Source organism: Athene noctua, chromosome 13, assembly GCF_965140245.1.
Source record: "Athene noctua chromosome 13, bAthNoc1.hap1.1, whole genome shotgun sequence".
Lineage (NCBI taxonomy): Eukaryota > Metazoa > Chordata > Aves > Strigiformes > Strigidae > Athene > Athene noctua.
The window spans coordinates 23,114,459-23,126,140 of record NC_134049.1 but is presented as its reverse complement, the minus strand read 5'-3'; the positions used below and the strand labels follow the sequence as shown (position 1 = coordinate 23,126,140).

Here is an 11,682-nt window from a genome sequence, read left to right as displayed (position 1 = left end):
GCGCCGGAAACCGCCGCCGCCGCCTGAACCCGCGGGGCGGGGCCGGGGAGGCGGGCGGCCTCCGGATTGGGCGGTGCCTCCGCCTGCCCCGCCCTCCCCGGACAAGTGGAGCCAATGAGCGCCGCCGGTTCTCTCCGCTGGCAGGCGTCTCTCCGTCCCCATGGAGACGGCCACGAGGCCGGGGGGCGCTCTCCGGGCCGTACCATGGCGGGCGGAGGGGGCGGTGCGGGCGTCCCGGGGCGAGCCCAGGCCTGAGGGGACTGCGGGCGGGGTGCCCCCACGTAGTGCCCTCAGCGCCCCGGCTAAGATGGCCACGGATCCCTCAGTGCCTCGAGAGAGGTGGCTGCGGTCCCCTCAGTGCCCCAGCCGAGACAGTCGTGGTCCTCCCACTGCCCCAGCTGAGACCCCGTGGTCCCCTCAGCTGAGGGGCCCCGACTGAGACTCAGTGCCCCAGCTCAGAAGGCCGCCAACCCCTCAGCACCCGGACCCAGACACCATGGTGCCTTGGATGCCCCAACCAAGATGGCCACAGTCCTCTCCATGCCATGGCCACACTCCCTGGGATACCCAAACTCCAAGGCAGCCATGGTCCCCCCTCAAGTGCCCTGACCAAGATGGCCACAGTTCCCTCAGCCCCTCCAACAGCACAGCCACCACCCCTTCCACACCCTGACCAGGATGGCCACTCGTTTGGCCTAAGGATTTTCAGGAGCAGCCCAGGAGAGGTGACACTGCCACAAACAACTTCAATCCTGCCTTCTCCCCAACTTTGATTCCTCTCCTAAATATCCAGTAACAACTCTTGTGCAAACCTAAAATATTCTTCCCTGCACCCCAGGATGAGCCTGAAGACATCCCAGGATGAGCCCCATATCCCTGAGACAGCGATAGGCCTCAGTGCAGTCGCTCACTCATGGTGACGGGTCTCCACCACTCCATGTGGCTGGTGGTTCTTTCAGGACAGTGCCAGGAGGAGCTGGGCAGAGCAGTAGGTAGAGCAGAGCCAGGTGAGACACCAGCTTTGGGTTAAGGGAGATGATCCTAATGTGAATAAACCAGACAAGGCCCCTGACCTGCCTGACACCCCTCAGCTGATTTAACTCACCAGGTGGTGCCCCAGGCAGAGGGTCTCTTTCTCCAGGTGGGAAGCACAAGGGGAGCTGCTGGGTGCTGCAGATCCCTTGGTTGCGGAAGAGTAACCAAGAGACAGATTTTCTTTCTTTTGGCTCATCTGTTTCCTGCAAAGCAGCAAAGTCCAGTAGAGATCTCCAACTCTCCTACACTGAAGCATTTGGTTTCATACATGATTGCAACCACACTGCAGTTCCTTCATCCACACTGGCTCTCAGGCAAGGAGCACTTGTGCTAGGCCTGCACTCTGCTCCATCACAAACTGAAAACATAACACAGCTTATCTTTATCTTGAAAGACTCACTGGTGTCCTCTCTTCCTACAAATCAGTGAGCAGCTGCTAGTTCCCTTCTATCTGAAATTGTTTCTAAGGTTTGTAGAGGCAAGGTGTATCCTTTTCCTTGCAGGTGGGTCCCAGATTGCCTCAGTGAATTTGAAACTACAGGTTTCACCCCACTGACAACCTTCCAGGGTCACTCTTTTGAAGTGACATAGCAGTGGGTGAACACAGCTGTCCCAAAGGAGAACTTTTCAGCAATAAAGTGAGAAGTAAGCCAAGAAGGCTTTGAACCTGCTTTTGGCAAAGCCAGTCTTGAGGGCAGAGAAAAGGCCGAGGCTGTAGGAAACCAAGATGAGCAGGACAGGCATCAGGATGCCAAAGACAGCTGCCAGAATGATCCTCGAGCTCCTTCCAGCGGGACCTCACACCATTTTAGATGACCAAAAGCCTCCACCCTGCCTCCAGCACGAAGGGCAGGAGTGCCCTCTAGGTCCCGCAGTGCATCCGCGGCACTTGTCTCTGCACAGCAGTATTCAGGATCTCAGTTGTTACTCTGAAGTATATTTCATAAGCCAAGATGTGAGCTGTCTTGATAAGCAGTGGAGATAAATCCCGCCCAACAGTTTAAAGGAATAGTTTCATCTACTCTCATCTACACGGGGTTGGAGCTTGGGCACAAGCTATCAGTCTGCAGATGAGACAACTTTCTGGTACAAATCTCTTCAGAATATACACCAGGCTTTGGGTGTCAAGTTTAGACCTCTGGATGGACAGACATCCAGGTGCTTAAGCATAGGTGTCCTAGGCTCAGACGTCCCATAGGGTTAGGGGAAATCCCACTATATTCACCATACTAGCCAGGCAGGAGCCACAAAGATTTCTACAGTGACAGCAGATGTTACACCTAAGCACACCCTCAGCCCTAGATACAGAAGTGAGGGTCAGCCTGGGGTAGTCATGGTCAAAGTGGCTCAAGGTTCTCCAAAGAAACTTCATCATGACTATGTCTGCAATCCTTTAGACTAATTAGCCTTTGAGAGCTCAGCAGAGAGAAGAGGTGCTTTATTACCCACCCGTGTATGTTCACAATATCCTTCCCATGCACACCCAGATGAACCCTTCTGCATACACAGATCTTTCCCCTCCCCTCGGGGCAAGCTCCAACTCCATCTTCCCCACCATATCCCTTTTCTTCCAGCCCATTCCCCTCCCTGGGGGCTCAATTCCCCTCTGTCCTCAGACAGATGGTCCTCTGATTCCCTCCACTCCCTTCTGAGCACATTGTCTTCTCCTCCATCCACCTTTATCCTCCTTCTGGGTCCTCCATGCATCCCCCCCTGCTGCTCCTTCCCTTTACTGTGCACTCAGGTCCCTGATCAGGGGTCTCCATGCCCAGGTGACGTCTCCAGGATCCCTATGCTTACAGCAGAACCTGCCCACAGGAGTCAGACAAGCTCATTAATCACCTTTTTATTTTACTTCAAGTGCTGTACACAAAAGTCACTCACCCCCAGGTGCTCCCAGCGCCCCTGCAGACCCTGCCTTGACACTCGTCGTGATCCATTGCTCACTGCTGCTGGGTGCAAGGCCAAAATAAATTACCAGCCTCCCCGTGCTGTGCTCCCAGGCACCAGGGCAGATCGGCATCTGCCCTCAAGCGCCAGCCCTGCCAGTGCCCAGTTCACCCAGAGTGCCCTGCACCAGGGTAAGTGTTCGCTTTGAAACTCAAAGTCACAGCATCGGACCCTGCCCGTTCCCATCTCCCATGGCTCAGCACAGCATGGCAGCCTCCGACAGCAGTGGGGAGCACCTGCAGGGACAGGAGGAAGTTAGAGCATGAGTTTGTCACACACACTGCCAGCAGCTGCCTAGAGCCTGCCTGCCCAACCACCCCAGCGTGCCCCAGAACTACTGGCTAAATTGCTGGGAGGGTTCCCTCAAGCTTAGCGCCCCCCCAACTTTGTTTCATCCCATGGAGACGTGCCATCAAGGTGTGGTGGACCTGGCTGCAAATGTAAAACCCAGCATCAGCCAGGATGGTCCTGGGATCGCTAAAAACAGGAGCAAAGCCACAAGGATCAGTTCAGCCCTGTGGAGGTTGAGAGACATGTGTCCAATGCTGTCCCCAAGGGGACAGAAGCAGTGAGCCTCTGATGTCATCCACTGCATCTGAGGGATCCCTGGCTGCAGCAGGGACCCCAATGCCAGGCAGTACTCACTCCATCTTGGCTTCCAGGTGGTGGACAGTCTGCTTGTCCAGGTAGCGGCAGAAGAGCGAGAGAAGGTTGCTAGGCAAGAAGAGAGGCTCCACCAGCAAGGCCCTGGGCACTTGTGACAGCTCCCGAGCAACCAGGAACACCATGTCTGTCCTGGGGGCATCAACACAGGGGGTGAGTGCCCCACCAGCCGGCAAACCCCAAAGCCTGTTGTTTGCACAGCCCCTCACCACATCTCGAAGTCCCCACCGCGCGGCTCCAGTGGCACATCAGAGGAGAGCAGCCTCTCACCATGGCTCAGCAGGGAGTAGAGCAAGGAGATCCCAAACTGCAGGGAAGCAGCAGGAGAAGCGTCAGGGCTGATGGTGGTGGCACCCCGAGGCCCCCCCTCCTTGGGGCCACCTACCTGGTTCTTCAAGGCCATGGTGAGGGGCAGTTCAGGGGATTCAGGCAGAGGCCTGGTCATCTCCTGCAGGACCTCGATGAGTTTGCTGAAGGTCATCCTGCTCACCACCTTGTTCAACGGGCTGTAGAGCAGGGGGAGAGACTGGGCAGAGCAGAGGGGAGAGCAGGGATCTGAGCCTGTTTGACCCACCATGGGCATAGCCCCATCCCAACACCTGGCAGGGGGCACAAGGGTCAATGCTGCACCCCCCTGGGGGGACAGTGCCAGCAGGACCTGCTTTAACCCCTCCTGGAGGCCTTTCTCCTCCTCCTCAGAGAAGGAACAAGGCTGCTGCCTTACGTCAAACCCACTAGCTGCCTGGCCATGCTGTGATCCAGCAAGATGGGTCCCCCCCATTGCCCAGGGTGCACCCCCCTGCAAGAGCCACAGGGGAAGGAGGCCGCCTGAGATGCCCCTGCTCTGGCTGGAGGTGCTCGCCTCGTCCAGCATGTCTTTCTTCATGAGAAAGGGCAGGTGGTGGGCGATGGTCAGCAGGATCTTCTCCGCTTGCTCTCGGGTCAGGTGGGGCAGCAGCCGGGCCATGAGCTTCTTGCCCTTCTGCACACACAGTAGCTGCAGGAATTCATCCTCTGCCTCCCTGAGGACAAAGGTTCCCCATTGACACAGGTCCTCAGGGACCTGCAGCATCTCTGTCTATTCAGGAGGACCAGCATCAGCTCTAGTGGAGGATGAGGTTCGAGGGTAGGGTCATCACAGGCCATGGTGACACACAGACAGGATCACCCAGATCACCATCACCCAGAACTACTCCTCCGTGACCATCTGAATCCTGCAAGGACCGGGACATGCTCCCCACTCACCTCTCCCCATGACAAACTCACTCGTTGCTGCTGCAAGCCCTGATTTTCAAGGCTTGGTAGATACGCTCCACTTCTTGGCTCTTCTGCACCCGAGAGCAGGGCTGCTGCTCCTCCGGGGCCAGGGACATCTTCCGCTGCATCTCCTCCACTTCCAGCAGCTGTAGGAAGAGCTGGAGAAATTGCACAGGGGGGCAGCTTGAAGCATCTTCTACCAATTGATTATGCAGGAGCCCTGCCCAGATAGATGTCACCTCCCAGAGCTCCTTGTATGAAAGCTGAGTGTCTGTGTCATCCCACCCTGCCCCAAATGCAGCTTGCTCACCTTCTCAATCCTGTGCAGCGCCCGAAGCCGGTGGCTCCCTGCAGCCTTCGGGAGGGGAGAAAGGAAAGCACAACAGTTACAGCTGGCACCAGACACCACCACAGCGCTGGGCCAGCGGCTCCCTGGGGATCAGAGGATACAGAGCAACCCCACGAGGAGGCCACAGCCAGCTCTGACTGCCCAGAGCCCCATCCCACCCCATAGCCGAGGAGAAGCTGCCACTGCTGAGGTGGCATCTGCTCCAACTGCGTGCCCCATCCTGCAGCACAGGGCAGCAACCATACTCGGCTGCAGCAGCTCCTAAAGCTGCTCCAGGGCCTGGGGAAAGCTCAGAGTGGCATCTCTGGGCAGCCAGAGCACCAACCAGCCCAGCTTCCCCTCATCTACCTCCTCCACAAGGGCATGGTGCACAGCATCGATGGCCCGGCGAGGGCTGTAGCAAGTGGACACCGCGACCTGTCCCAGCGAGCCTGCGATGCGCACCACTGGGAGAGAGATGGGATAGGGTGAAACCACGTCCTGTGAGCCCTCATCTGGCACCCCGCCACCCCCCCCAGCCCCTCACCAGAGTTGTATGTCTCTACTTTCTGGATGAAGGGTGTGACCAGCTTGGGGGGCTCCTGCTTGTTGCGCCCACCAAGCAGCTCCTCCTCAGCCTGTCTGCGCTCCAGCCGGTGGTAGTATGTCTGAAACAACAGGTGTAGCCAGGAGTGGAGGCACCACCAGCTCTGGCACCCTCCAGCTCCCAAAGAGATGAAGTCCCAAGCCCTGAGGAGCAAAATAAGCCACTGGTGCTGCCAGCAGGAGCTCACCTGGTAGTAGTAGTCATCATCCATGTTCTCGCTCTGCAGCTGGATCATCTCCACCTTGACAACCCAGTCCTTCTCCTTGGAAGTCATCAGCCCAGCATAAGGGTCCACTTTAGGAGACCACAGCTTCTTGGGAGAGATGCTGGCACAGGAGAGAATTGCAGCCTGCTGTGACAGCCCTGAGCGCCACCCTCCCACCCTGCAGCTCCCCAGGGACCCCCTTACCTCTGCGCCTGCCCACCTTGCTGCTGTCTCTGGGTCAGGATCCGCTGGTGCTGGGGGTGCAGCTGGGTCAGGTGGCTGGGCAGGCTGCAAAGGAGACCAAACGGTGTCAGGGGGCTTAGCACCCACACGAGAGCCATCCCCAGAGGGGGGACACCCCATCAGCTGCTTAGTGGGACTCCTCTGGTCCCACCTGGGCACCCCACTTGCCATCCTGCTACCTGAGGTTCAGCTGGCCGCTGGCCGATGGACTGAAGAAGAGAGCAGGGTCCAAAGAGGGAGACATGGGACCGAAGTGCATGGTGAGAGACCGTGGCGGGCTGCTGATACTGGGTGACATGGGCTGGAAAGAGCTCGGAGACACATACCCTGTGGTCTGGGGAGGGAGAGAGAAGTGATCAAGTGTCTGAGCCCTCCAAGGATCCCAGAGGTGTCTGCCAGCTCTGTGCTGGCTTCCGTTTCCCATCCTCACAGGGGCTACCCTCTCCCTGCATGGAGGGGACACATGGGACACCATGGCAAGGTGATATCCCCCAGGATCCTGTCACTTATAGCAGGGCAGGGGGACCCAGGTGTCACCAAGGATTGTGTGTCCCAGGTCCATCACCAGTGCTGCAGCAGCACACCAAGCACAACACCATGCCTGGTGCAAGTCCTGTAGGGACATCAGGACAAATAGGTTTATGAAGCAACAGCTACACCAGTGACTCTACTTTCCCCGTTGGCAAGACACCAGAGATGGGTGCTCAGGATTAAGTGGAGCTGCAAAGTCTGTCCTGGATGGCAGAGCTTTGGGGAGGCACCGTCCCCATCCCCTGCTGCTTCAGGACCCCCTCAGAGGGGACACATTAGTGGCTTGCAGCCCACTGCATTACCTGGTTAGAAGCGAAGAACAGAGAAGGTCTGTGAGCCGGCGTGAAGGGCCGGGGGGAGCATGGAGAGCGAGGCATCAGAGGAGGCTGCTACAGGGCAGGAGATAGGAGGGGTTGCTGAAACAATCTTGTTCTTAAGTCTGCACATCTGGCAAAGGCAGGGCAGAGAAAGAAGGGATGCAAGAGCCCCCTGAAAACCATTACCTGCCGGCGAAAGCGCTGGGGGAAGGACTTGGGAGACATCAGTCTTAAGTCAGGGTGCTTGAGCCGGGGAGACCCCCCATAGCGCCTCTGCACAGTGGAGCCAAGGAAGTCAAGGGCCACATTGGTGGATGCTGGGGGCCCTTCCAGAACCTGGAGGATGGCTTTATCCTGCAGGGAGGAGGCAGCAGGAGATTGTAATGGGGCCCATCTGGGATCAGTTTAGCTCCCCCAGCATCAGGCAGCTCACCAAAACCTTTGGTGATTGCTCAAGCAGACCATGCACCTGCCAGGCTCCCATCCTGGCAGTGTGCAACACTAGGGGATCCATGGGGACACCCAGCATGGGGGTCCCATCCCCCCAGACTCAACAGCTTCAAACTCAGGCTCTGCTTAGGGTGGGCACTTCCACCCACAACCTTACCACCCAAGAGATACATTCTGTGCACCTCCAGACCCACGATGAGGCTTCGGAGGTCCCCTGGTCACCCCAAATCACCCGCATGACCCTTGGCCCAGGGTACCGGGGAGCCCTCAGCTGCTCCCCAAGGGCCTGGCTGGGGATACCCACCTCCAGCATGTGGTGGGGTGGGATGCTGCCAGGGCAGGACCCCCACACCGCAGGATCCATCGCCAGCTGGAAAACAGAGAGGTGGTCAGCACAGGGAAGGAGGACAGGAGGAGGAGGACAAGGGACACTACAGGAAGCACTCAGCCTCATTATGGGATGGGAGGGAACATATTTACCACATCCTCTTTGCCAAACTCTGCCCAGCAAGCACCAATCCTGCTGTCCAGCACTGCTGAGTCCTGGCTCTGCAAGCAAAGAGGAGGTTACAGGGACACACCCAGACCTGGCATGGCAGATGTTCCTTCCTGAGGCAGGTGCCCTCCATGGGGCAGGACCCGCAGGGGCAGGGGTGAAGGGGAGAACAGTGGGTCCCTGCAAGCCCCTCTGCCCACCAGCCAGGCATGGGTCCCCTCCCTCTCTGCTCACACGTCACCTCCAGTGTGGGCTTGCTCTGCACAGCTCTCATCACCGCCGGGTCTCCCAGGTCATTTGGCTCCTCACAGCACTCCTGGTCTTCGTCAGTCCCCAGCTCCTCCTCCTCTTCCTCCAACTCGACCTCCAGCTCCATCCCACCTTCCTCATGGGGCTCTCCCAGGTCCTCAAGCTGCTCAGCCACTTGGAGCCCCAGTTCATCCCTGGCCTCGATCTCCTCTGCCACCACTTTGGCCAGCTCAGGGCTCATCTCCGGAGGCATCGAGGGTTTTGTGGCATCCTCCTCAGTGGAGTCTCGGTCTTGGAGGGTGGAGGCAGAGCATGTCAGGGTGGGTGAGAGCCTGGGCAGTGCCCACCAGGGGTCCTGCTCCCAACCCAGCTCCTCACCAAGCAGGAGGACACCTTCTTCACCCCCCCACCTCCATCCTCCTCACGCCACTGAGTGCTGACTAATCTCCCCGACACTGGAGCTCCCCTGAGATCTTACCTAACCCAAAAGTCATCTCATTATACAAGTCAAGCTCTTCATCCTCCTCGGCCATCTCCAGCAGAGGCACATCTTCCACCAGCAGATAGTCCTCAAGGATCTGGAGTCAAAAGCAGCAGATTCTCACTAACAGATAGGTAATCCTAATATGCTCCCAAAGTGGGGGGCACCCAACCTCCTCCCCACCCCGCTAGTGGTGCTGGGCAGCCCTCAGGGCTCACAGCTACTCCACAACTGGAAAGGGAAGAGTGGGAGCCCCTGTCACTGCCAGCGAGGGCACAACCCATGGGCTCAACGTAGGGTAGGACCCCACTGAAGCCCGCCAGGACCACGGCTGGAGCCACCCAGAGGTGACTCCTGCCAGTGCAGGGAATGCCGGCACAGAACAGCACCAGCACGGCCAGCACTAAAGAACACCATTAGGCTTGAGAGTGAACAACCCACTACCGGGGCATAAAGAGTACCGGAGCACAAGGCAGGGAAGGGCACCCCACCGCCAGAGTCAGCGTCTTCACTGGTACCGACCGCTCCGGGGAGAGCCAGCACCGAGAGAGGCAGCCCTGGGAAGACCAGCACCGAAGGGGAGAGGGGGGTGTGACCCAGGGAAGTGGGAGAGGAGACAGCCCCAGGGACAGAGCAGCACAGCAGGGCGGGCACTCACAATCGGCTCGCCACCCTCCGCCATGCCGCGGTACCGCCCGCCCGCCCGCGTCCCTCTACGGGGCCGGGCTGCCCCCGCCGCCGCCTTTTACGGACCGCCACCGCCGCTCCGGCGGCACCGCGCCGCTGCGCATGCGCCTGCCGTACAGCATGGCGGCGCCCAGCTGCGTTCCGCGCCTGCGCACTCTCTTCTCCCCGCCCCCTACGCCAGGCCACGCCCACACGGACCGGCCCTCCGGCGGTACGCGGGGTAGGGATGGGTTTGAGGATCGTGACCCCACCCGCGAAAGGGGTGTAAAAACGCAAACACCTGCGTCTTTCGGGGCATAGAAAACCCCAGCCCGACTTTTTCCAGTGCTCTCATCGCTCCCTGCCAGCGATGGTGTTCCTGAACTGGTACCTCTCTGAGCAGACCTGGAAAACCAGTGGGATGTGGTGGATCCGGCTGGAAGCACGCCTCAGAGATTTACAGCAGTAGGTTTGAAAGCGCAGGGAGGCAAAACTAGGGTGAAGACACTGTACATCTCCGCATCTCACAAAGCGCAGCAGGCTGCCCTCATCCCCCATGTGCTGGGAACCCCTCCGTCATGTCAGGCCTCACCCACTCCTTAAATAGTTCTCTTTGCTAATAAAAACAGAAGTGCCCTAAAAGAGAAAGATTTGGCTGCTCTGAGCGAATCAGTACAGCATTTTATAAACATCACATGGAAGAAACTCGTGGTCCAGCTTCTCTTTATAGGGAAAGTCTGCCAAGAATTGCTGGTTACAGCAGAGTCATTTCCAGGGTTTCCTGTCCCAAAGGGCAGAACCGGGATGTCAGCACAGAGAAAGGATCCATGTCCTGCAATCAGCTATTTGTGTAATCAACCCTCCTCAAGCCAAGAGGATGGCTCACCTGAGTGGAGCCAGACTAGCCTGAGGGTCAGGCAGCGACCCCTGATGCCAGCTCAGCTGCTGGCGCAGTAGTCAGGGCTTATTTCTTTGAGAGTCCTGAGATCCCTGATAAGGCTCTGGCAGCAGCTGCGTCCCCTTATCTCACAGTGAAAACACTCAACAGCAGCTGCACAGCATCTCAAAGCTGGTCTGGTGGGGACTGATAATGAGTATTTGCAGTTTTTTTATTTTGCTCAGTGTCTACTGATTTACTTTCTGCCTTTGGGTGGGGGATGTTGTCTGTACATGTTTTACTGATTTAAGTTAGGTCTTTAAATGGGATGTATTAAGAAGGCAAGTCTTAAAGAGACCCAGTTAGAGGAACTCTGTGATACTGCTGTTTTCTCTCCACTAGTAGTGACTTTCTTTTCTTTTCTGTTTTTTAACTTTTTAATACTTACACAGATGGATGGAAGACAATATATGTGTATCTGCTTCTCAGTCTGAAACACAGTGACTGAAACAGTACATGATCTATAGGACTACAAGCAGACAAGCTCCTAGGTGCATGAAATATCTGCCTGCTCTTCAACAATGGTTCCTTTCCCTTTTTTAACTTTGGTTTTCTTAATGCTGCTCTTCAAAGCTGCTGTACATCTCTCCCCCAAGCAGTGTTATGGGGCCATTTGGAGGTGTAGCCAGCCTAGCTGGGCTACAGTCCTCAGTTGTTTTTAGAGGAGGCACCAGAAAAACTGTTTCTTTGACCTTTGGGTTCTTGTGTTTGACATCACGGAGTCTGTGCTGCACTCGGATGGCAGTCAGTCCATCCCCCAGGCACCAGAGACACTAATGCCTAGGCTTTGACAGAAAGCAAGCCAAGGTTCAGGAAGGCAGGCAGCCAGGCTGCACCAGTGTTGGCTGATGGTGTAATACCAGCCCTGGCTGCAAAATCCTCCGCGAGAGGTGGCTTTTACCCTCCTTTTAGTGCGGAACGGGAGCCTGGTAAGCACCGGTACCACCTCGTGCCTTTGACGCCTTTGACGCCTTTGACACCTCCACCCCTGAGGTGCAGGCCAAGGGCAGGAAAGGCCCCGGGACAGGGAAGGCCGGGCCTGGGGCCCCCGGCAGCACCAGCCCCTCCCGCGGACGAGGTTCCGGCCGTTGTGGCGCTGGGCAAAGTGAAAGGGAAAGCGAAAGCGAAGCGGCCGGCGCCGGGCGGGCTCGGATAACCTCTGAGCTTCCCCCCGCCATGGAGACTGATGACGCGCAGGCAGCTCCGCATCGCGATTGGCCGCGCGCGGCAGCGGCTATAAAAGCGAGGGGCGGGCGGGGAGGGGCAG

General features: G+C 57.7%; 1 protein-coding gene across 1 annotated transcript; it reads right to left on the bottom strand.

Annotated features, from left to right (window-relative positions):
- Positions 1-2,903: 2,903 nt before the first annotated feature.
- Positions 2,904-9,583, bottom strand: PATL2 (PAT1 homolog 2). The gene is made up of 18 exons (XM_074916930.1): positions 9,471-9,583; positions 8,810-8,909; positions 8,324-8,622; positions 8,067-8,135; positions 7,891-7,956; positions 7,323-7,490; positions 7,122-7,208; positions 6,468-6,622; positions 6,250-6,333; positions 6,028-6,166; positions 5,781-5,901; positions 5,603-5,700; positions 5,216-5,260; positions 4,915-5,063; positions 4,034-4,670; positions 3,858-3,955; positions 3,631-3,780; positions 2,904-3,221 (listed from the first exon to the last, which is right to left on the bottom strand). The coding sequence occupies exons 1-18, from the start codon at positions 9,492-9,494 to the stop codon at positions 3,182-3,184; spliced, it is 2,529 nt and encodes an 842-aa protein (XP_074773031.1). The 5' UTR covers positions 9,495-9,583; the 3' UTR covers positions 2,904-3,181.
- Positions 9,584-11,682: the final 2,099 nt, after the last annotated feature.

Bases quoted from the DNA above. Each gene is read 5' to 3' on its own strand.
- PATL2 (XM_074916930.1), bottom strand. From the start codon at position 9,494: ATGGCGGAGGGTGGCGAGCCGATT. The intron at 6,623-7,121 runs GTAATGCAGTGG...CTCCCTCCCCAG, and splicing joins TGTTCTTCGCTTCTAACCAG to ACCACAGGGTATGTGTCTCC. The intron at 5,064-5,215 runs GTGAGCAAGCTG...CAATTTCTCCAG, and splicing joins CGCTGCACAGGATTGAGAAG to CTCTTCCTACAGCTGCTGGA.